General features: G+C 36.8%; 1 protein-coding gene across 11 annotated transcripts in view; it reads right to left on the reverse strand.

The window, feature by feature from the left end:
• ATRX (ATRX chromatin remodeler) overlaps window positions 1-24,987 on the reverse strand; it is a 245,850-nt gene that overhangs the window by 117,899 nt on the left and 102,964 nt on the right. For all 11 annotated transcript variants that reach the window (XM_029241150.1, XM_029241145.1, XM_029241143.1 and 8 more), the window contains 5 exons: window positions 14,702-14,835; window positions 14,070-14,246; window positions 8,724-8,817; window positions 2,108-2,210; window positions 249-464 (listed from right to left, as the gene is read on the reverse strand). In XM_029241150.1, coding sequence (XP_029096983.1) covers window positions 249-464; window positions 2,108-2,210; window positions 8,724-8,817; window positions 14,070-14,246; window positions 14,702-14,835 — 724 coding nt within the window. The remainder of the gene's footprint in view (window positions 1-248; window positions 465-2,107; window positions 2,211-8,723; window positions 8,818-14,069; window positions 14,247-14,701; window positions 14,836-24,987) is intronic.

Consider the following 24,987-nt stretch of genomic DNA (forward strand, 5'->3'; position numbering starts at 1 on the left):
ATAACCTCTTAACAGTTTTCTACTCCAAATAAAACACAATCAGTCTGGTGATCAAGAATCTCAACTCTTTTCTGTACCTAATTCATATAATCTAATGAAGATTTATAAGTTGCATAAAATATTGCTAATAGGAAAAAGTAACTGTAACTGAAAATCTGTGGTTGATTACAACATCCTATTCTTGAAATACTAAAGTATATCTATGAAGGTCATATATTAAAAAAAATCATAAATAAAAATTGGTTTACCTCTCTCAATTTCTCTCGCTCACGTTCCCGCTCAGCAATACGCTTTCGCCTCTCTTCCTCTTCCTTAAGAGCATTTTGTGTTTCTGTTCTTAGTTTATCATCTTTAAGAATCTTTCGAATTTTCTTTCTGCCTTTTCCAGGAGACTTGGAATCGTCATTTTCATCTTCTTCTTCTTCTTCTTCATCTTCTTCTTTATCATCTTCTTCAGAATTACTCTATGGAATTTAAATGATCAAAGGTTAATACTATAAAGTTTTCTAATTTGTCCACTTGAAATTCCAATTAACATACCAAGAAAAGGTGGAAGAAAACGTACTGAAAAGCTTCAGAATTACACTTTGTAATATAGAAGAGTATTAATAAAACAACCCTAAAAAGGGGGCAAAGGACTGAACAGACCTTTCTCCAAAGGAGACACAGAAATGTCCAATAAGCACATAAAAAGATATTCAACATCACTTGTCATTAGGGAAATTTAAATCAAAACCACAAATGAGATACTAACTCACACCCATTAGCATGGCTATTAAAAAAAAACAGAAAATAAAAAGTGTTGGTGAGGATGTAGAAAAACTGGAAGGCTGGTGCATTGGGAAAACAGTGTGACAGTTCCTCAAAAAGTTGAACACAGAATTACCATATGATCCAGCAATTCCACTTCTCAGATTATAACCAAAAGAATTAAAAGCAGGGACTCGCCTGCATTCACAGCAGCATTATTCAAAATAGCCAAAGGTATAAACAACCCAAACATCCATCAACAGATGAATGGATAAACACAAAGTGATATATACATACAATGGAATACTATCCAGCCTTAAAAAGAAAGGAAATTCTGACATATGCCACAACGTGGATAAACCGTGAAAACATTACGTCAATGAAAGAAGCCTGACAGAAAAGGACAAATACTGTGTGATTCCATTTGTATGAAATACCTAAAACAGGTAAATTCATAGACACAGAAATTAGAATTAGATGTTATGAGGGGCTGCAGATAGGTGGGAATCGGAGTTACCGTTTAAGTGGTACAGAGTTCCCAATTATGAATGTAATTAAGGCCACTGAATTGCATGTTAGAAATGGTTAAAAGGTTCATTAAAAAAATGAACTCCCCCCAAAAGAGAACAGGATTGACAAAACATTACAGAGAACTTGTACTCTAAATAATTCTGCTTATATATTGTACAAGAAACTTAAATTGACTGACTTCACTGGTAAAAGAAATTTAATCACATATGAGTCATTATGTTTTATGTCTTCAGACAGAATACTTCACATCAAGTCTATAGCCCTAAGAATGGAAATAATGAATTAGAACAGCTTAAAACTTCCATTAGATTCATTTAAGGAAAAGAAAAATATTGATAATATATCAAAGTTAATACTTCTGCATATTTATACATTCAGTAAGTCAATTCTTCCACAAAATTTAAAATGTAAATAAATGAGTAGACAGGGCGAGAGAGAGTTATGGATATATACACACTAACAAATGTAGTAAGGTAGACAGCTAGTGGGAAGCAGCTGCATGGCACAGGGATATTGGCTCGGTGCTTTGTGACAGCCTGGAGGGGTGGGATGGGGGGGTGGGAGGGAGGGAGACGCAAGAGGGAAGACATATGGGAACATATGTATATGTATTACTGATTCACTTTGTTATAAAGCAGAAACTAACACACCATTGTAAAGCAATTATACCCCAATAAAGATGTTTAAAAAAGAAAATAAATAAAAAAAATAAATGAGTAGAATTTAACTAATGAATGGAATGCAGAAGATGTAATAACATATTTACAATGGTCTACTGTACCAGTTATAATTCCAAGCGCACACAGTAAATCTCATTATTTACTACCTTGTTTTCACTGGATGAATCTTCTTGAACCTTGATGCGTCGCCTTTTCTTTTTCTGTTTATAACTTCGCTGATTTTCTTCCAACTCTGCTTTCTTTGCAGACCTAAAGAATATTTAAAATGCAAAATAAAATACTTCACGATGAATTTCCTTAAGTAAATTATGAACTATTTTAGAACTGCTTTACCTGTGTGTACATTCCTAAAAAAGATAAAGGAAAAATCAAAGAGCCAAAAAAACCTTCACTAGGTTCAAAAAGGAGAACCCTTAATTTGAAATCCAGTGATCAAAAAAATAAAGTTAAAAAAAATCAAACAGAAATCCAATTGACATTTTAATTTATTCAAGGGGGAGATTTAGCATATGAGTAATAAGATGGATGGAGGGCCTTTAGAAATATAAACGGTCAATATACACATGAAAAATATTCACCATCTCTTTAAATTAAAAAAAAAAACAGATTACAAAACTTAGATATGATTTTCTTCATACCAGCTCACACAAATTAAAACAAAAACAGTAACAACAATTTGTGGTGAGAAATGTATTTTTGCGCTTAGGAATTGGTATACAAAGTTACATTAATCAAGACAGTACGTTCCTGGCATAAAGGATAGACATGCAGATCAATGGAAGAGAAATGAGAGTCCAGAAATAAAACTTTATGTTTATGGTCAATTGATTTTCCACAAGGAGGTCAAGACAATGCAATACGGAAAACAGTCTTTTCACAAACGGTGCTCAGACAACTGGGTATCTACATGCGAAAGGATGAATCTGGACCCCTATCTTACACCATACAGAAAAATTAACTCAAAATGGATTGTAGTTCCCCTAAGATATACGTTCTAGTTAATAGACTGCTCATTGTTTTATTGTTGAAAGAATGAGGAAATGGCTATTTACATACTCTGCTGGGAGAAGAAAAAACTGACTTCTATAAGACAGCGTGAAAATATATATGAAAAGTCCTAAAATTGCAAAACTTTAACCCAACAATGTCACTTTTTGAAATTTACTCTAGGATTTAGGTATGAGGGAAGAGACAAGATGGCAGAGTAGAAGGACTTGAGCTCACCTCCTCTCACAGAAACATCAAAATCACAGCTAACTGCTGAACAACCATCAACAAGAAAAACTGGAAACTACCAAAAAAGATGTTCTACATCCAAAGAAGCCACAATTGAGACAGGAGGAGGGGTGCTTTCACCACACAATCAAATCCCATACTGGCTGGGAGGGCAACCGGTAAACAGGAAAATAATTATATCACAGATGTTCTCTGACAGGAGTGAGACTTCTGAGCTCCACATCAAGCTCACCAGCCTGGGGATCTGACATCAGTAAGAGAAGACCCCAGAGCATCTGGCTTTGAAGGCCAGCGGGGCATGAGAGCAGGAGCTCCACAGGACTGGGGGAAACAGAGACTTCACTCTTGGAGGGCACGCACAAGGTTTCACATGCACTGGGCCACAGGGCAAAGCAGTGACTCCATAGGAGACTGGATCAGATGAACCTGTGGGTCTTGGAGGGTCGCCTGGGGGGGTGGAGGTCAGCTATGGCTCACTATGGGGGGCAAGGACAGTGGTGGCAGAGGCCCCAAGGAATATTCATCAGCAAGAGCTCTCCCAGAGGTCACCATTTTGGCAACAAGACCTGGCCCCACCCAACAGCCTGCAGGCTCCAGGGCTAGGATGCCTCAGGCCAAACAAACAACAGAGTGGGAACACAGCCCCACCCATCAGCAGATAGGCTGCCTAAAGTCCCCCTGAGCCCACAGCCGACTCTAAACACACCCCCTTGACATGGCCCTGCCCATCAGAGGGACAAGACCCAGCTCCACCCACCAGTGGGCAGGCACCAGTCCCTTCCAACAGGAAGCCTGCACAAGTCCCTGGATCGACCTCACCCACCAAAGGGCAGACACCAGAAGCAAGACAAACTACAATCCTGCAGTCTGCAGAACAGAGAACACTAACACAGACAGACAAAATGAGATGGCAGAGAAACATTTTCCAGACCAAGGAACAAGATAAAACCCCAGAAGAACAACTAAGTGAAGTGGAGATAGGCAATCTGCCTGAAAAAGAATTCAGTTAATGATAGTAAGGATGATCCAAGATCTCAGAAAAAGAATGGAGGCACAGATTGAGAAGATACAAGAAATAAGTTTAACAAAAAGCTAAGAGATTTAAAGAACGAGCAAACAGAGATGAACAACACAATAACTGAAATGAAAAATACACTAGAAGTAATCAATAGCAGAATAAGGACTTCCCTGGTGGCACAGTGGTTAAGAATCCACCTGCCAGTGCAGGGGACATGGGTTCAAGCCCTGGTCTGGGAAGATCCCACATGCCGCGGAGCAACTAAGCCCATGCGCCACAACTACAGAGCCTGCACTCTAGAGCCCGTGAGCCACAGCTACTAAGCCCACATGCTGCAACTACTGAAGCCCACACACCTAGAGCCCATGCTCCGCAATGAGAGAAGCCACTGGAATGAGAAGGCCAAGCACCGCAACAAAGAGTAGCCCCCATTCACTGCAACTAGAGAAAGCCTGCGTGCAGCAACAAAGACCCAACACAGCCAAAAATAAATAAATAAATAAATATATATATTTTTAAAAATAGCAGAATAAATAAGGCAGAAGAATGAATGAGTAAGCTGGAAGACAGATTCCTGTAAATCACTGCTACAGAACAAAATGAAGAAAAAAGAATGAAAAGAAAGGAGGACAGTCTCAGAGACCTCAGGGAAAACATTAAATGCACCAACTTTCAAATTATAGGGGGCCCAGAAGGAGAAGAGAGAGAAAGGGCCTGAGAAAATATTTGAAGAGATAAGAGCTGAAAATTCCCCTAACGTGGGAAAGGAAACACTCAAGTCCAGGAAGTGCAGAGTCCAACACAGGATAAACCCAAGGAGGAACATGCCGAGACGCATATTAATCAAATTGACAAAAATTAAAGACAAAGAGAAAATATTAAAGGCAACAAGGGAAAAGCAACAAAAAACATACAACGGAATCCCCATAATGTTATCAGCTGATTTTTCAGCAGTTAACGCCGCAGGCCAAAAGGGAGTGGCATGATATATTTAAAGTAATGAAAGGGTAAAACCTACAACCAAGAATCCTTTACCCAGCAAGGCTCTCATTCACATTCAACAGAGAAATCAAAAGCTTTACAGACAAGCAAAAGCTAAGAGAATTCAATACAACAAAACCCACCTTTATAGCAAATGCTAAAGGAACTTCTCTAGGCAGAAAAGGCCACAACTAGAAACAAGAAAATTATGAATGGAAGAGCTCACTGGTAAAGGCAAACATACAGTGAAGGTAGGAAGTCAACCACACACAAATATGATGTCAAAATCAGCAATCGTGAGAAGAGTACAAATGCAGGATATTGGAAATGCTCTGGAAATTAAGAGACCAGCAACTTAAAACAATCTTGTATATATATGGACTGCTATATCAAAACCTCATGGTAACTGCAAACCAAAAATCTACAATAGATACACACACAAAAAAGAAAAAGCAATCCAAACACAACACTAAAGAGTGTCATCAAATCACAAGAGACACTGATAAAAGAAATCAAAAATGACAAAAACAGATGGAAAGATATACCATGTTCCTGGATTGGAAGAATGAATATTGTCAAAATGATTGTACTACCCAAGGCAATCTACAGGTTCAAGTCAATCCCTATCAAATTACCAATGTCATTTTTCACAGAACTAGAACAAAAAATTTTTTAAACTTATATGGAGACACAAAAGACCCTGAACAGCCAAAGCAATCCTGAGAAAGAAAAACAAAGCTGGAGGAATCAGGCTCCCTGACTTCAGACTATACTACAAAGCTAGAGTAATCAAAACAGTATGGTACTGGCACACAAACAGAAATATTGATCATTTGAACAGTATAGAAAGCCCAGAAATAAACCCATGCACCTATGGTCAATTAATCTACAACAAAGGAGGCAAAAATATAAAATGGAGAAAAGACAATCTCTTCAATAAGTGGTGCTGGGAAAACTGGACAGTTACATGTAAAAGAATGAAATTACAACATTCTATAACACCATACACAAAAATAAACTCAAAATGGATTAAAGACCTAAATGTAAGATCAGATACTATAAAACTCTTAGAGAAAAACATAGGCAGAACACTCTTCGACATAACTTGCAGCAATATCTTTTCAGATCCACCTCCTAGAATAATGAAAATAAAACCAAAATAAACAAATGGGATCTAATTAAACCTAAAAGCTTTAGCATAGTGAAGGAAACCACAAACAAAAGGAGAAGATAACCCACAGAATGAGAGAAAATATTTGCAAACAATGCGACTGACAAGGAATTAAACTCCAAAATATACAAATAGCTCATGCAGCTCAATAAAAATAACAAAAAATCCCAATCAAAAATATGGGCAGAAGATCTAAATAGACATTTTTCCAAAGAATACATACAGGTGTCCAGAAAGCACATGAAAAGATGCTCATCATCACTAATTATTAGAGAAATGCAAATCAAAACTACAATGAGGTACCACCTCACACCATTCAGAATGGCCATCATTAAAAAGTCCACAAATAATAAATGCTGGAGAGGGTGTGCAGAAAAGGGAACCCTCTTACACTGGTGGTGGGAATGTAAATTGGTGCAGCCGCTATGGAAAACAGTATGGAGTGTCCTCAAAAAACTAAAATTAGAGTTACCATATGATCTAGCAATTCCATTCCTGGGCATATACCCAGACAAAACTATAATTTGAAAAGATACATGCACCCCTATGTTCCTAGCAGCACTATTTACCATAGCCAAGACATGGAAACAACCTAAAATGTCCGTCTACAGATGAATGGATAAAGATGTGATGTGTGTGTGTGTACATACACACACACACACATATACACACAATGGAATATTACTCAGTCGTCAAAAAAGTGAAACAATGCCATTTGCAGCAACTTGGATGGACCTAGAGATTACCATACTAAGTGAAGTAAGTCAGAAAGAGAAAGACAAATACCATATGATATCCCTTATATGTGGAATCTAGAATAGGACACAAATGAACATATCTATGAAACAGAAACAGACTCACAGACGTAGAGAACAGACTTGTGGCTGCCAAGGGGGAGTGAGGGGGTGAAGGAGGGAAGGACTTGGGAGTTTGTGATTAGCAGACACAAGCTATTATATATAGGATGGATAAACAACAAGGTCCTACTTGAACTATACTCAAGTTCCACAGGGAACTATATTCAATATCCTGTGATAAACCATAATGGAAAATAATACAAAAAAGAATATAAATATGTATAACTGAATCACTTTGCTATATAGCAGAAATTAACACAACATTGTAAATCAACTACACATCAATAAAATACTTTTTTAAAAAGGAATAAAGTACTGAAACAAGCTACAGCCCTGGATAAACATTGAAAACATTATGCTAACTGAGAAAATCCATTCATAAAAAAGACACATATTTACGAATCTATTCATATGAAATGTTCAGAATAAGTAAATCCATACACAAATAGATTAGTTTTTGCCAGGGGATGAGAAGCAGGAAGAACGGGAAATGACGGCTAAGGGGTACAGGATTTCTTTCTGGGATGATGGAAATGTTCTGAAATTAGATAGTGGTAGTAGATGCACAACTTTGTGAATATTCTAAAAATCCCTGTATTCTACTCTTTAAAATAGTGAATTTTGTGCTATATGAATTCCATCTCAGTGCTTTAAAATTCTCATTGTATCCTATTGTTATTTTATATTTCCCTGAAGTACAGTATGTTACTATACTCCAGGCACAACCTGGTATTAATCTAAAACAACCTCAAATATTTTAAAATTTACAAGTGCAAACAGCTATGTAGATATACATATACACACTCACACAAACACAAACTGATAAGTTGATAGAAGTATCATATTATTCTGGAGGAAATAAAAAATTTCTTAGAATGGTTATTATTATCTAAAATACTATGCTAAGAAGGAAGCAAAATTTTAAATAACTTGTAATCTAGATCAGTAGCTATGTGTATTGAGAGAACAAACACATCTTAATTACTATAATACTAGTAGTACTACAAACAGCAATAATTAGCATTCATGGAGCACTTACTAATTACCAAATAGGCACTATTATAAGTCCTTTACATGCACCATCTCATTTAATGCCCACAATAATCAATAAGGTAAATAATAATGTAATCCCTCATTTTACAGATGAGGAAACTGAAGCACAGAGTATTCATACAAACAGGAAGTAGTAAAGCCAGGAGTTAGAGTGCAGTAGTTTGTCTACAGAGCCTCTTACCTACTACAACTTCTCACCACAACAACGAAAAATTACAGTTAAGCGTGTTTTTGCACACTGAAAGTCCACCTAATTTAGAACATACAATTCAAGTATATATAGCATGTTTATACATACTATTTTTAAATTAATAATTTTAATAATTAGTTTCAAATCAAAATGTTAAATATTTTACTTTATTAGTAACAGCAAACTTTCTACAAATAATTTGAAGTATGGTTATTCAGATTAATTCCTAAAATTTTAGAAAATACTATATATTTACCGTGTTCTTGGCCGTTGTTCATCTTCAGATTCACTAACTTCTTCACTAACTCCTGATTCCTGAAAATCAGAATCTTCAGAATCTTCACTGCTCACTTGAATAAAAATATATATTAAAAGTTATTAAATACTTCCCAATAGAAATGCAATTTGTCAATAACTTCACATTAAAACTTAGAGTATTATGAGAATAATATCTGTAGTACATATTATGTCATATAGATTAGACCAGTTAATGACACAAATGGTATTTATAAAAAAATCAAGTGAAATCCAACTATGGTTATAAAATTATGATTCTACATTAAAATATAAGTATTAATTGTATACGAATTGACAAAATGAGAAATTGCCTGTCAATAAAAGAATTCTGGTTATTTAAAACAAGCAAAGTAGGCTGGCCAAGGTGGAATAAGGGCGATTACAGACCCTCTGCCATTTATGACAACTGAAAACTATAGACAGAATACATAAAATAACAACCTAAGAACTGAAAAGGAAACAAGAGCAGGCAGACTAGGGACTGAAATCAAAACCTGAATAATGATCCCCATAAAACTGTGGAGGGATGTGAATGTCATGTGTTTTATTTTTTCCTCCTTTCTTTCCTGGTTTTGACAGGAAGGCTGGCTGAATTCCAAAACTATGCAGAGGGTGCTGACAGCAAAACTCTGGGAGGACTGCATTTCTAGCCACAGCACTGGGAAAAGGAGCAGAGCCCTGCATATCACAAGAATATAAGGTGAATTCCCAATTTTATTTTTTCTCTCCAAAATTTTATTTTTCTGTACCAAAACTGCCACTAAGACACAGGCATCTGAAACCCCAGGAGAATACCCATATCTTTCTGGCCAGAGGAAGCCAGGCAGGGAAAATATAAGATGAGCCTGGACTATCTTGTGGTGCCAGAAAGTAAAGCAGTGCTCAAAAAATGATGGGGATATATTCAAAGGACACAGGATCCAACTTGAGAAGCTCCCAATAAGCAAAGCTGGAACAATGTGAGCAACAAAATGAACAACTGGATTATAACTCATAGAATAAAATAAGTATCTATCTATAAGTCCATATTAATATAAGCAATGCAATAAATAAATAAATAAACGGGGGAAACAACTCTTCCTAGAAGTAATGAAAGAAACTGAAAATCACCACTTACACATACATCACAGTAAAAACTGCTCAGGCAGTTGGATGCTAAAATTAGTGGGCATAAGTATGATGAGAAACAGGACATTTGCATTGTCTCAAAGTATCTCCCCACAAGATATTAAATATGAACAGAAAAATAGTTTTTCTTTTTACAGTGGAAAAATCCAGCAGACACCAACTTAAGCAGCTTAAATCAGGTTAGCATTACCAGTAATAAGACATATTGTCATCATACACCCTTGGTATGATACACTGAGAAAGATTCAATATCACTTTTGTAGTACTGTTGTCAAAATGCCTAATAACCTAAATCTAACCATGAGAAGACACTAGACAAAAACATATAGATGGACAGTCTAGAAAATAATTGATAATAGACTTCAAAAGCGTCAAGGTCATGAAAGAAAAGACAAAGCAACTGTTACAGATTGGAGTAGATTAAGGAGACAAGTGAATGCAATGTGGGATCCTAGAATGGATTCCAAAGTGGTAAAAGAACATCAGTGGGAAAAATAATGATAACCAAATAAAATCTATAGTTTACATCAGAGGTCAGAGGTCTGACGGTAAGTATTTTCAACTTTGTAGGCTATATGGTCTCTGCTGCAACCACTCATCTCTACACAACTTTGCCACTGTAAACACATGAAAGCAGTAACTGAATAAGTATAACAGTGCCCCAATAAACCTTTACTTATAAAAAAAGGCAGAAGGTCAGATTTAGCCTACAGGTGTAGCCTGTCAAACCCTGGTTGAACTAATAGTATTGCATCAATGTTAATTTCCTGGTTTTGATTGTTGTGCTGTAATAAGTATAAGGTATTAAATTAGGGAAGCTGGGTGAAGGGTATATAGGAACTCCACACTATTTTTCTGACATTTCTATAAATCTAAAATTATTTCAAAATAAAATATTTTTAGAATATCATGAGCTGACCTCAGAATCAAAGGTCTATTCTATCTAAAAAAAACATAGGCAAGCATAAATAATATAAAGACTTGCTATGGGAGAAGAGGGGAATGAGGAATTACTGTTTAGTGAGTTTCAGCTTGGGATGATGAAAGAATTCTGGAGACAGATAGTGTTAATGGTTGCACAACAATGTGAATATATTAATGCTACTGAATTACTTCAAAAACTTAAAAATGGTTAAAATTTTATGTTATGTATATTTTACCACAATAAAAAAAACAATAGTAAAAAAGAACTGCTAAGCAACTGGGAATTTGGGAGAACACAGGTGTCCACATGCACACACAAACTTATCCTGTAATTAAATACAATTTTAAGTCTAGTATTCATTTTTCATCAAACATTTTATTTTAAAAATTTTCAAACCTACCAAAAGTTTTAAAGAATTTTTGAATGTATCCTTTCTCCTAAATTCACTTACTGTTAAGTTTAGCACATTTGCTTTATCTCTCCCTAAACATATACACACCCTTTTTTGCGCTGAACTATTTGAAATTAAGTGCTGATATCATGACAGTTAACCCTTAAGCATAAGGACACTGTCCTACATAACTAAATACCACTATAATGCATGAGAAAAATAACATCAATTTTAATATCTACTATAAAGGCAATCAATAACTACACTTTTGAAATTATCACCAAAATAACTTTTATAACTTTTTAAAAATTTAGGTGAAAACTGAAATCCACATACTACACTTGATTTAATATTATAATTCAGCTATTAGCTTTTGATTTCTCCCCATTACCCAACATTAAGTTTCCAGACAATACAGGGACACCGGAGTTTGCAAAACTTGGAAAATCATGCAACTCCAAATGTAGTATCAATCACTGTGATCATAACCTACATTAGAAAAATTAATATGATGGGATTTTAGTTTACTCCCTTCTACACAAACGAACCAAAAAAAAAAAAAAAAAACAGCTGGGTAATAAGTTACCCACAGAAGAGGACAATGGAAACACAGGTCACAGAAAACTTGGGTTTCAATAAAGCATTTCAAATGTATTTGACCCACTAAAGGACTCTATATTCCTGAGCTAAGCCTCAGAGGCAAAATCAGTATTTCTCCTTTTGTTGAAAATGCACAGGAAATCATGTTGTTATGCTAAATCACTCAGTTCCTTTATAGAATCTGAAAGACCGGCTTGTACTCAGGCTGCAAAGAAATTTATGAGAAAAGCATTCACAAAATGAGGTACTATTATTTATTTGTCTACATGAAAATATCCATGAAATATTAAGTATATGTGTGGGTGGGGGGGTACCTTCCTCCTCTTCTTTAATGGATAGCTGCTGCTCTTTAGCCCTTTAAATGTTCAGGATTCCAAGATTCTTTCCTTAGCCCTCTATTTGCACAACATTACAGCTCCACTGGGTAATCTCACTATTACACTTATACCAGAACCACCACACTTGACATCAACTATGGCAATATCCTTCAAATGGATTCAAAGCCTTCAGTCTCACAGAATAACAGGCAACTAATCTGAACGTATTACAACCTTGGTTGAAATCTTTCAATGGAAAAAATGAGTGGTTGTGCTGAAGTTGTGATTCTTGAGTGCTGGTAACGAATGTCCTGTGTCTTGAGGTGCCATACATGTTCATCAAGCTATCCACTTATGAAATGCACACTTTTCTGTATATATACCTTAAATAAAAAGTTTTTTAAAAAGTGGTGGCACTCCTCTGTGACTACACTAAAAACAAATTATACACTAAACTGGTAAACTGTATGGTTTGTGAATTATGTCTCAATATAGCTATGATATAAAAATAATTTTTAAAATTAAAAAAAATTAAACCTTTCAATGGCTCTCCATCCTATAGAGCCTACTATACTTCTCAGACACTTCCAAAAACGCTTTCTTATTCCTAGTGGCAAAGAAGAGTTAATCTGCCCGACAGGAATTGGCTAGTAAAGTCTTCAGAATCTGCCCCAAAGAAGAAAAAACTTTCTTTAAACTTCTTGTTAGCCGAAATTCTCAGGAAAAGTTCACATTTAATTGCTCAATATATGTGATTACTTAATATAAGAATGCTCTCCACCAACTCTCAAGTAAAATGAACACACCAAAGAGATGTACCACGTTTACTCTATAGCCTGATATACCCATGAGTCCACTGCCAAGTACTTCAGTTTGAAAAACACAGGCTTACAAAGGTCTCTCGTATCTGGTCTCTGTCACTGGCCCAGCCTAATTTCCTGCTGTTCCTTTCCCTACTCCCTCCTAAACTCCAACTATACCACATTAATTGCATCCCCTCCACCATGTGCTAAACAATTTGCAGAGGCTTTTATAATTTTTTCCCTGCTTGTATTATACATCTTCACAACACATCTACCTGCTCCCCATTTAAAACTTGATCTGCTGGGTGAAAATCTTCATCTTTGTGATGTCTTCTCTGATGATAACCCCTAGCCCCCAAGAAGCTAAAGAAATCCTCTCAGTGCCACACTTTATAATACCTCTGTTATACAAAACAACCCTCATGGTACTATAATTTCGTATAATATTAATGTCAATAATTCTTATTAAACCAATGACTGCCAAATCATATCAGAGATGCTCTTAAAACATATGGATACATAGGTCCCACCACCACCAATTATGCTGTAATTGGCTTGGGGTGCAGCCCTGCCATAGGTATATTTTTAAATCCAAGTTAACTGCATGTGTAGTCAGGTTGAAAACCATCACATAAGACAATGATTTCCTTATTCATTTTGTATCCTCGATGTTTACCATGATGCTGGAAACAGGTAAGTAACTCAGTGCAGAAGGTCTCAGACTTTTAATGTAATAAAAATTTAATCTGGCTAAAGTTTTACATATAAACTTGCATAAATCTATCCAAATTAATTGTATGTTCTATCTCTCCTCATTATTTCTTCCTGCACTTACAGGCAGTCTTAAATTTTCTACATAACTTTAATGCATATTTTATTTATTGTCATATTTCTTTGTCTTTTTAATCTAAATGTATATGACTACTAAAGGTCAAAAATAGTCTTTGTGTCATCTCTCAAGTTTCTGGGTTATCTTCCCACTCTAAATTCTTTATTTCACTCTCAGAATAGTTGTTGTCAGTGTGCTGATACTCACCTAATATAGGTGGTCAATTGTTGGAGCCAATATACTTAAATTTCACAACTATACTTAGTTTATAAAACCAGTATGTTCCTTGCTATCAGAATTAAAATGTCTTACCCTTCCTTCTATTTCTGCCTTTGGCTTCTTTGTGCTCTTTAGGCTTCGTCTTTTTTTCTTCTCCAGATTCTCCATCACTCACAGTCAGCTTGTGCCTCAAAAGCCTATGTCTGTATCTCGGCTTCTTAGATTCTTCAGAATCTGAATCTGATTCAGAATTGACTTGATTTTTTGCTTCTAAATGGAGAAAACAAATCAGTAAAACCTTCAGCGTTTTTTCCTTTAAAATGTTGTAAAACTACATATTTTGTTTGTTGACAATTATCATGATTTATGGAACTGATCAGAGCTGTGTACTTATCTGGGTTGCATTGGTGATAACAGGCTATCTCATACATCAAACTTGATCTATTACTATTATTAAATATTGATTAAATATCACCAGTATACATTTATAGATTTTTTTAAAAGGTAAAAAATATTTTCCTTTAAAAATCATCTGTTTATTGGCAGTAACTGACAAAACTTGCACAATTATTACCAGATATTCAAACGGAGTAAAGGTAGTAAAGTTTTCAACATTTTAATAAACTTCAAATGCATGTGTTAAGAGATTTCATGGTCAGACAGTCTTCAAAGCCTGAATTGGTCAAATAATTATGACATCCTATACTTCTCTTTGGGGAGCTCACCCTCATCTCCAGGGTTTTCTTCATTGTGTTTTCCACTTCTTTTTTTCCCTTCTTCTGATTCATCATCTGAAGATCCATCCTCATCGGAGGAAAGATTGGCTTTAATTTCTTCTAAAAGCATCTTCTTGGCAATTCTTGAGTAAAAAGACAATAAAAACTATGTATTTGGTGGTGAAGTGTAACAAATTAAAAACAAAAAGAATTATGTGTATCAAAATAGAAATAAATGTGTCAATAGATATTTTATTATAAAGAAAAGTCTATCAAAACGATATTTTAACCTAAACTACCAACCGAAATTTCTGAAAATGCTCTTAGCACTGATTTTCTCCCAGTTCTATACAATTCTGCAATATAGTGAAAAATCTCAGGGACATTTCTACTAATTATTTTGACCAATTCCAACTTCATGCTGGATAACTTTCCAATCCTACACTTGCTCTGCTGCCACCATCCAACAACTACAATATCAAGACAGGCCCACAAAGGTAAATCAATTCATTCAGACAAATGGCATTCCAACACTGAACTCCACATGAGAGGATTTATTCAACAGCAAAACATATTCTTATAAAATCAGTGTGTAATAAACCACTTTATTGTGAAACAGTACCTCAAACTAGTGGATAATATTTTGGCCCTTAAATTTCAATGTTTCATAAATTCTTCTAACCAAATGAAAGAATACAACACATAAGTAGTGAAGCAATCAAAAATCCCTAATAATATTCAAACTAGGGCAGAGAAGGGGCAAGAGTGCTATTAACCACATACATAGTTAAAAGAACAAAAACTACCATAAATGAGTTTCCACTTTCCAAAGAAGTAGATAGTGCATTAGCCTCAAACATATCAAAATTTTTCAAGATGCTCCTCAAAGACCAATTTGCTAATGAAAAAATCAACTGCTAAAAGCATGAGAAAATAATTCTTTAATACCATCTTATGTTAAAATAAAATATATTCCTAAAAAATCTCCATATTTGCACTAAAGGAAGATATCTGAAAGTGTACGATAAAAGCAGTTTTTGTGCAAGACGAGGTGTTTTGCACCTTTTGATATAAATTCATAAATCACAGTTAACAAACGAATACCTTATAGAAAGGCTCAAAAGTTGACATGATTCTTGGTTTTCCATGAACTAACTTCTATGTGGATAAACATCTACTCTGCAATCAAGAATGACTCTAGCTCAGTCAAAAACTTGCAACTGGAATTATGAAACTTTTGTTATTTTTGGATTTGAAACTCCTTTTTATTTCTTAACAAGCACTCACATTTAAATCAAGAATACATTCAATGGTAGGAGATGCCAATGCATGTTAATGCCTTAACTTTATTTGATACATTGTTCATTGCTATTTATACTCAAAGATATATAGCAAAGGCACCTAAACAGACTGAAGCAAACAAAATAGCTAATCACTTCCATAAATGCTTATTATATGCCCTTTGGTACTTCCCCCCTAACCAGATAGATAAGGAATATTTACACAACGTGGAGAGTTACCAATTGCAAGAGGAAACCACAGATGAGTTAGCTTTTCTGAGGGTTTCCAACTTGATTTGCTAAAATTAGATCACTCCAATTAAAATCCTACTGGAGCTGGGGACTTCCCTGGTGTTCCAGTGGTTGGGACTTCGCCTTCCAATGCAGGGGGTGTGGGTTCAATCCCTGGTCAGGGAGCTAAGATCCCACATGCCTCACGGCCAAAAAAACCAAAACATAAAACAGAAGCAATAATGTAACAAATTCAATAAAAGACTTTAATAATGGTCCACATCAAAAATTTTAAAAATTAAAAAAAAAAACCCTACTCGAGTTGAGCAATAAAGTCTTCGTTGCTCTTAAACTTCTACATCAGTGGTTTGCTGACTTCGGTTGCACACGGTAAACATTTTAAAAATGGGGACTAATATAGGGTTGCCAACTTTTCATTTCGTCAAGAAAAAAATTTAAACCCAAATATCATTTACTTTTATCATTTTATAAAATAAACAAACACACCCTCCACAAATTAGGAAACAGTTTCAAAATAAACAGTGGTTCTTTAAATTTATTAAAAGCATCTTTCTGGAAAAACTCTAAAATCATATTTAATACACACCACATTATCATTTCCCATGAACAAGGAAGAACTTTCTCAAGCCAGTTTGAGTAAAAACACTGTTTTGGAATGAATAAATGTGTGTGCGTGCTCGAGTGTGCATATAATGTGAAGCACTGGATAATAGGTTACAAATAGGAAAACATAGTTTACCTGCAGTTACAAGATCTTATATACCCATTTGGGTGGTACAATAATAGCCAACAAAAATACAATTATTAATTTAGTTACTCTAAAGTTTAGTTCAATCACCTGATTCCAGTTTGTATTTACAAGTTCAAAAAATGTCTTAAATTCTGTATAATCTGTAAAGACTTGGTTGTTAACTTTAACAAACCACATATTTCTTCTTTCAAACTCTAGACTCCTAATATGTCTACTAAATGGAAAGTCAAAATATGTAAACCTACAAATACTAAAGTTCTAGACTGTCATGAAGAACTATGAAATATATAAAACAATAAGATTCTATACCAACTTAAAATAATCACATAAGTCATGGAAAATAAAATGAGATCCACATAATGAAGAATTAATTGATTTATCAACAACCTTCAGTAAGACCATAATATATAGATCACAGATACTTTAGAAGCAAAAAGAATTTACAAACTTCAGAGAATGCCCATTTTTCTCCAAACTGACAGTTATACAGAGCGATAGAGACTCCCTAAGCTTTACCTCACTAAGATGTTTTAAATTTCCCCTCTAACACCTTTTGAGCAAAGGAAAGTCTAATGTACAGCCATATACATTAAGCCCTAAAAAGAATAATAAAGTTAAATTATTTTGCATAAGTTATGGCTGATGGGTCATGTCCAATATGTCAAAGACCTACTGTATCACACACCTAGCCTATCGCATAGCCAGCACCTCAAAGTTAGAACTTAATTTGAAGGATCTAAGTAAGGGCTGAGGCTGACCTTCAACCTGAGTATTCAGCAAACATGTTGAGGTGAGATGTGTCCCATCTACAGAGCCTGCTGTGAGATGCTTTAAGGGAAACTCCACTACCTTAACTCTTGAGTCACAGGCCACAGAGACTTCAAGGACATCATCACTTGAGAACCAGCTGAGGCTGGCAAAGCATCATTTTGGAGGCCTCGGCTGGACCCGTGCTGGTATGCATGTGATGGATGTATAGTCATGATCCCTAGTTGATTCTGTTTCTGAGAAAATCATCCAAGCAACAAGGTACTGCCCCTGGAATCTCAAAGCTCAACATTGCATCTTGGGGCAGGTGTAGCATCCAAAGCAGTCACGACTCTATCAGAAGCATTAGAGGCACAGGCTGTGCCACTCTTGTGGCAGAAAACCTGGGCAGAGCTGGAAGTAATGGAGCCAGTCCTCCATTTTCCTGAAAGGGAGGGAAGGGAGGGGGGAAGAAAGCAAAACAATATGGGAGGGAGGGTAAAAACCCACAAACAAACAATGATCGGAACTGGTGCATGAAAGAATAAATAAAAGAACTGCAAAACTCGAACAAGCTAAGTCTTCTAAATCACATAATGAATACCAAGATACGATAATGCCTTATTACACCGTCCACCTTCGTCTACTAAAATAAAGCAAAACTAAAATAAGGAATGAGCCCAACAATGCAAAGACAAACAAGCAATCAGAGAGGGGGGGAGGGAGAGGGAGAGGGAGAGGGAGAGGGAGAGGGAGAGGGAGAGGGAGAGGGAGCCAAGAAAGCCTTTAGTAATTCTGATCCTATCTAGAAAGGAAATCAGTAATGCCTCTTGTTTAAGCACTCAAACAGGAAAAGAAAGTAAACTGCCTCTTGCTGGTAGGTAAATCAAGAATTCAAAACACTGAGTTTCTAAGAAAGGAGTGATCAAGAGAAAGATCTCTTGTACCAGGGAATTGTAGAGAAACAGCCATTACAAAAGCAACACAAAATGTTAGAGCTAGAAGAAGGGACCTTAGAGTCCAACTCTGTCATTTTACAGATGAGGAAACAGGCTTAAAGAGGGGAAATAACTTGGCCAAATAAACAAAGCTAGTTAGTGTCAAAGCCAGGAGTAGTACCTAAGATCCTGAACCCCAATCTGCTACTAATTTTACTATGCCAGTGCTATATTCTCTACTAATTCACTACTACTGTGCTAATGAGTGCTTGGGGCAATAGACTAAGGTCACATTCTTAAAGTTTTCTGTATTTCACTGATTTAGAAATGAAAGAATTCAAGTTTTGATTAAAAAAAATTTTTTTTGAAAGCGTTCTAAACATTTTTCGGCCAGTATGCACCATCTCTAAAAATGTACTGACAGGTCATCTTGAATACATCCTACAATCTACTGCTTTATCTTTTAAGAGGTTCTGAAAACAGGCTTGAAGAAAATTGCTAAATGAAAAATACATTTTTAGAAGGCCAAAATACTGTGCATCCATACACACAGGTGACAAAATTTTAAATTTTTTTACATTCTGTGCACAATATCACAATAGTTAAAACAGAGAATTCTGAATAAGATTATAAGTGTCGAGATAAAAAAAAACTGTGTAAGTAAATGTAGTACTAAAACATCATACCATATATAAAAGGTTGATATGTAAAACAATTCAAATGACTACAGTCCAAAAATCGTTGAATATTTTTTGTGAGGAACACACGTTCTTCTAGTAGGGAGGGAGGCTTTGTTTTAACAAATGCTACATACTTCAGGTTGAGAATTAAAACATTTCGGGGACTTCCCTGGTGGTCCAGTGGTTAAGACTCTGCACTCCCAATGCAGGGGGCACGGGTTCAATCTCTGGTCAGGGAACTAAGATCCCACATGCCGCACAGCACGGCAAAAAAAAAAAAAAAATCAATCACAGAATTACAATGGAATTCCTCATCTTCAAAATCTGTATTAGTGATTTTTTAACTCCTTGGTTCAAAATTATTATCTTTTTTTTTTTTTGACGGCGCCACTCAGCTTGCGGGATCAAACCTGGGCCTCCTGCAGTGGAAGCATGAAGTCCTAACCACTGGACCGCCAAGGATTTCCCCAAATTAGTACCTTGATATAAACCTTTCTATGAAAAACTATAAACAAGGCATAATGATCTGCACCTAAAGATAGTGCTATTCATGAAACAATGATGAAGTCACTAAATAACCAAAAAGCTGAACAACAGTATGAAACTATTTTTTAAGTCACATGTTCTACAATGTTTGCAGTTAATGAAAAACATCACTGTTTTCGTAAAATTAATATCAAATAACTTTTTAAAAAAATCTTAGGAGTACGAAAATAAAAGCTGTATGAAATCAAGAACCCACAGTTTATTAACAATTTATACATGGGCTCAAATTACAAAATGTGTATTCCCTGATTTTATGTAAAAATCTAAGTCAGCTTTAGAGGAAATTTTAACAAGAAAAAATTTATTAACATTGATATAAATTTAGAAAATTTGATCATACTAAAGATCATACTAAATAGTTCAATATTTTTATAACTGAAAAGTAAAAACAAAGACTTATGTGTTTCAATTTTATTTTTAAAATTCAAAGTAAAAGGGCTTCCCTGGTGGTGCAGTGGTTGAGAGTACGCCTGCCGATGCAGGGGACACGGGTTCGTGCCCCAGTCCGGGAAGATCCCACATGCTGTGGAGCGGCTGGGCCCGTGAGCCATGGCCGCTGAGCCTGCGCGTCCAGAGCCTGTGCTCCGCAACGGGAGAGGCCACAACAGTGAGAGACCCGCGTACCGCAAAAAAAAAAAAAAAAAAATCAAACTAAAAGACAAAGACAATAGTCAGAAAAATGAAACTTTTTTGCTAACACTAGAAAAATCCAAACTCTCCTTTTGGGCGGGGGTGCTTTTTCTCATCTAAAAGTCCCATTACAATATCACCAAAGAATAGAGAATAGGAACAGAAGGCTGAACATAATATTTATATCTTAAGCAGAGAGATCACCACTAATGACCATATTTCTTTCATTGCTGGGAATTCTAGCATAAAAGAGAGAGCTGGTGGCAACTGTAACCAGTTTAGATATCTAAAAATAGATCCTATCCAGTGTCTAGACACCTGTATTATACTTGAGTTACAATACTTACCTGCACTATAAAGACAAAATAAATTGAACAAGAATTACCTCAAAATTGCCAGACATTTAAAACCCTTACTCAAACATGAAACAAGTAAAATACTCATTTAAAAAGCTACCTTTGTTTTTCAAACCCAATAAAGGAGAACTAAAGCAATTTTGCTAACCAAATAGGACCATCATGAAAGAAAATTCACAGAAAAAAATTATTCCAGATTCAGCAAATTTGTATAGAGAACAGATAAAGTCATGTACAGAAAATGAACATTTGGAAAAGTGTTTAAAACAGAAACCAAAGTCATATGTCAAAGGAACGTGAGATATACTCATGCCATTAATCTTTGCCGAAATCAGGTAAACAATCATCAAATATCTTTATTAGCATGAACAATATCCAGGAATCATTAATCACTTCCAAAAATATGCTGGATTAACAGCACAGAGCCTGCATCAAAAAAATACCTATGACTTCCGGGAAGGTGGCGGAAGACTAAGACACGGAGATCATCTTCCTCCCCACAGATACACCAGAAATACATCTACACGTGGAACAACTCATACAGAACACCTACTGAACGCTGGCAGAAGACCTCAGACCTCCCAAAAGGCAACAAAACCCCCACGTACCTGGGTAGGGAAAAAGAAAAAAGAATAAACAGAGACAAAAGGATAGGGAAGGGACCTGCACCAGTGGGAAGGAGCTGTGAAGGAGGAAAGGTTTCCACACACTAGGAAGCCCCTTCGTGGGCGGACACTGCGGGTGGCGGAGGGGGAAAGCTTCGGAGCCAAGGAGGAGAGCACAGCAACAGGGTTACGGGGGGCAAAGCGGAGAGATTCCTGCACAGAGGATTGGTGTGGACCGGCACTCACCAGCCCAACAGGCTTCTCTGCTCACACGACGGAGCGGGCGGGGCTGCAAGCTGAGGCTCGGGCTTCGGTCGGAGCGCAGGGAGAGGACTGGGGTTGGCGGCATGAACACAGCCTGCAAGGGGTTAGTGCACCATGGCTGGCCGGGAGGGAGTCCTGGGAAAAGTCTGGACCTGCCGAAGAGGCAAGAGACTTTTTCTTCCCTCTGTGTTTCCTGGTGCGTGAGGAGAGGGGATTAAGAACGCTGCTTAAAGGAGCTCCAGAGACGGGCGCGAGCCGCGGCTAAAACCACGGACCCCAGAGACGGGCATGAGACGCTAAGGCTGCTGCAGCCGCCACCAAGAAGCCTGGGTGCGAGCACAGGTCACTATCCACACCCCTCTTCCGGAGAGCCTGTGCAGCCCATCACTGCCAGGTTCCCGGGATCCAGGGACAACTTACCCGCGAGAACGCAAGGCGAGCCTCAGGCTGGCGCAAGGTCATGCCAGCCTCTGCTGCCGCAGGCCCGTCCCACACTCCATGCCCCTCCCTCCCCCCAGCCCGAGTGAGCCAGAGCCCCCGAATCAGCGGCTCCTTTAACCCCGTCCTGTCTGAGCGAAAAACAGACGACTTCCAGTGACCTACACGCAGAGGCGGGGCCAAATCCAAAGCTGAGCCCCTAGGAGCTGTGAGAACAAAGAAGAGAAATGGAAATCTCTCCCAGCAGCCTCAGAAGCAGCGGATTAAAGCTCCACAATCAACTTGATGTACCCTGCATCTGTGGAATATATGAATGTCAGACAACGAATCATCCCAAATTGAGGAGGTGGACTTTGAGAGCAAGATTTATGATTTTTTCCCCTTTTCCTCTTTCAGTGAATGTGTATGTGTATGCTTCTGTGTGAGATTTTGTTATGTATAGCTTTGCTTCCACCATTTGTCCTACAGTTCTATCCGTCCGTTTTTGTTTTTAATTTTTTTTCTTAATAATTAATTTTAATAACTTTATTTTATTTTACTTTATCTTTTTTCTTCCTTTCTTTTTTCTTTCTATCCTTCCTTCCCTCCTTTAGACAGTGAATCATCCCAAATTGAGGAGGTGGACTTCGAGAGCAATATTTATGGTTTTTTCCCCTTTTCCTCTTTTTGTAAATGTGTATGTCTATGCTTCTGTATGAGATTTTATCTCTATAGCTTTGCTTCCACCATTTGTCCTAAAGTTCTATCTGTCCGTTTTGGTTTTAATTTTTTTCTTAATAATAATTTTTAATTTAATAACTTTATTATATTTTACTTTATTATATTTTACTTTTCTTCTTTCTTTCTTTTTTTCCTTCCTTCCCTCCTTGCTTCCTTCCTCCCACCATCCCACTCCCTCCCTCCTTTCCTTCTTTCCTTTCTTTCTTCCTTCCTTCCTTCCTTTCTTTCTTTCTTCCTAGTTCTACTAATTCTTTCTCTCTACTTTTTCTCCCTTTTATTCTGAGCCGTGTGGATGAAAGGCTCTTGGTGCTGCAGCCAGGAGTCAGTGCTGTGCCTCTGAGGTGGGACAGCCAACTTCAGGACACTGGTCCACAAGAGACGTCCCAGCTCCACATAATATCAAACGGTGAAAATCTCCCAGAGATCTCCATCTCAAAGCCAGCACCCAGCTCCACTCAACGACCAGCAAGCTACAGTGCTGGACACCCTATGCCAAACAACTAGCAAAACAGGAACACAACCCCACCCATTAGAAGAGAGGCTGCCTAAAATCATAATAAGTCCTCAGACACCCCAAATCACACCACCGGACGTGGACCTGCCCACCAGAGAGACAAGATCCAGCCTCATCCACCAGAACACAGGCACTAGTCCCCTCCACCAGGAAGCATACACTACCCACTGAACCAAACTTAGCCACTGGGGACAGAAACCAAAAACAAGGGGAACTACCAACTTGCAGCGTGCAAAAAGGAGACGTCCAAACACAGTAAGATAAGCAAAATGAGAAGACATAAAAACACACCGCAGTTGAAGGAGCAAGATAAAAACCAACCAGACCTAACAAATGAAGAGGAAATAGGCACTCTACCTGAAAAAGAATTCAGAATAATGATAGTAAAGATGATCCAAAATCTTGGAAATAGAATAGACAAAATGCAAGAAACATTTCACAAGGACCTAGAAGAACTAAAGATGAAACAAACTACAATGAACAACACAATAAATGAAATAAAAAATACTCTAGATGGGATCAATAGCAGAATAACTGAGGCAGAAGAACGGATAAGTGACGTGGAAGATAAAATAGTGGAAATAACTACTGCAGAGCAGAATAAAGAAAAAAGAATGAAAAGAACTGAGGACAGTCTCAGAGACCTCTGGGACAACATTAAATGCACCAACATTCAAATTATAGGGGTTCCAGAAGAAGAAGAGAAAAAGAAAGGGACTGACAAAATATTTGAAGAGATTATAGTTGAAAACTTCCCTAATATGGGAAAGAAAATAGTTAATCAAGTCCAGGAAGCACAGAGAGAACCATACAGGATAAATCCAAGGAGAACTACGCCAAGACACATATTAATCAAACTGTCAAAAATTAAATACAAAGAAAACATATTAAAAGCAGCAAGGGAAAAACAACAAATAACACACAACGGAATCCCCATAAGGTTAACAGCTGATCTTTCAGCAGAAACTCTGCAAGCCAGAAGAGACTGGCAGGACATATTTAAAGTGATGAAGGAGAAAAACCTGCAACCAAGATTACTCTACCCATCAAGGATCTCGTTCAGATTTGATGGAGAAATTAAAACGCTTACAGACAATCAAAAGCTGAGAGAGTTCAGCACCACCAAACCAGCTTAACAACAAATTCTAAGGGAACTTCTCTAGGCAAGAAACACAAGAGGAGGAAAAGACCTACAATAACGAACCCAAAACAATTAAGAAAATGGGAATAGGAACATACATATCGATAATTACCTTAAATGTAAATGGACTAAATGCTCCCACCAAAAGACACAGATTGCCTGAATGGATACAAAAACAAGACCCATATATATGCTGTCTAAAAGAGACCCACTTCAGACCTACAGACACATACAGACTGAAAGCAAGGGGATGGAAAAACATATTCCATGCAAATGGAAACCAGAAGAAAGCTGGAGTAGCAATTCTCATATCAGACAAAATAGACTTTAAAATAAAGACTATTAGAAGAGACAAAGAAGGACACTACATAATGATCAAGGGATCGATCCAAGAAGAAGATATAACAATTGTAAATATTTATGCACCCAACAT

The sequence above is a fragment of the Monodon monoceros genome, unplaced genomic scaffold (genome assembly GCF_005190385.1).
Source record: "Monodon monoceros isolate NGI ecotype Baffin Bay Population unplaced genomic scaffold, NGI_Narwhal_1 Super_Scaffold_22, whole genome shotgun sequence".
Taxonomy (NCBI): Eukaryota; Metazoa; Chordata; class Mammalia; order Artiodactyla; family Monodontidae; genus Monodon; species Monodon monoceros.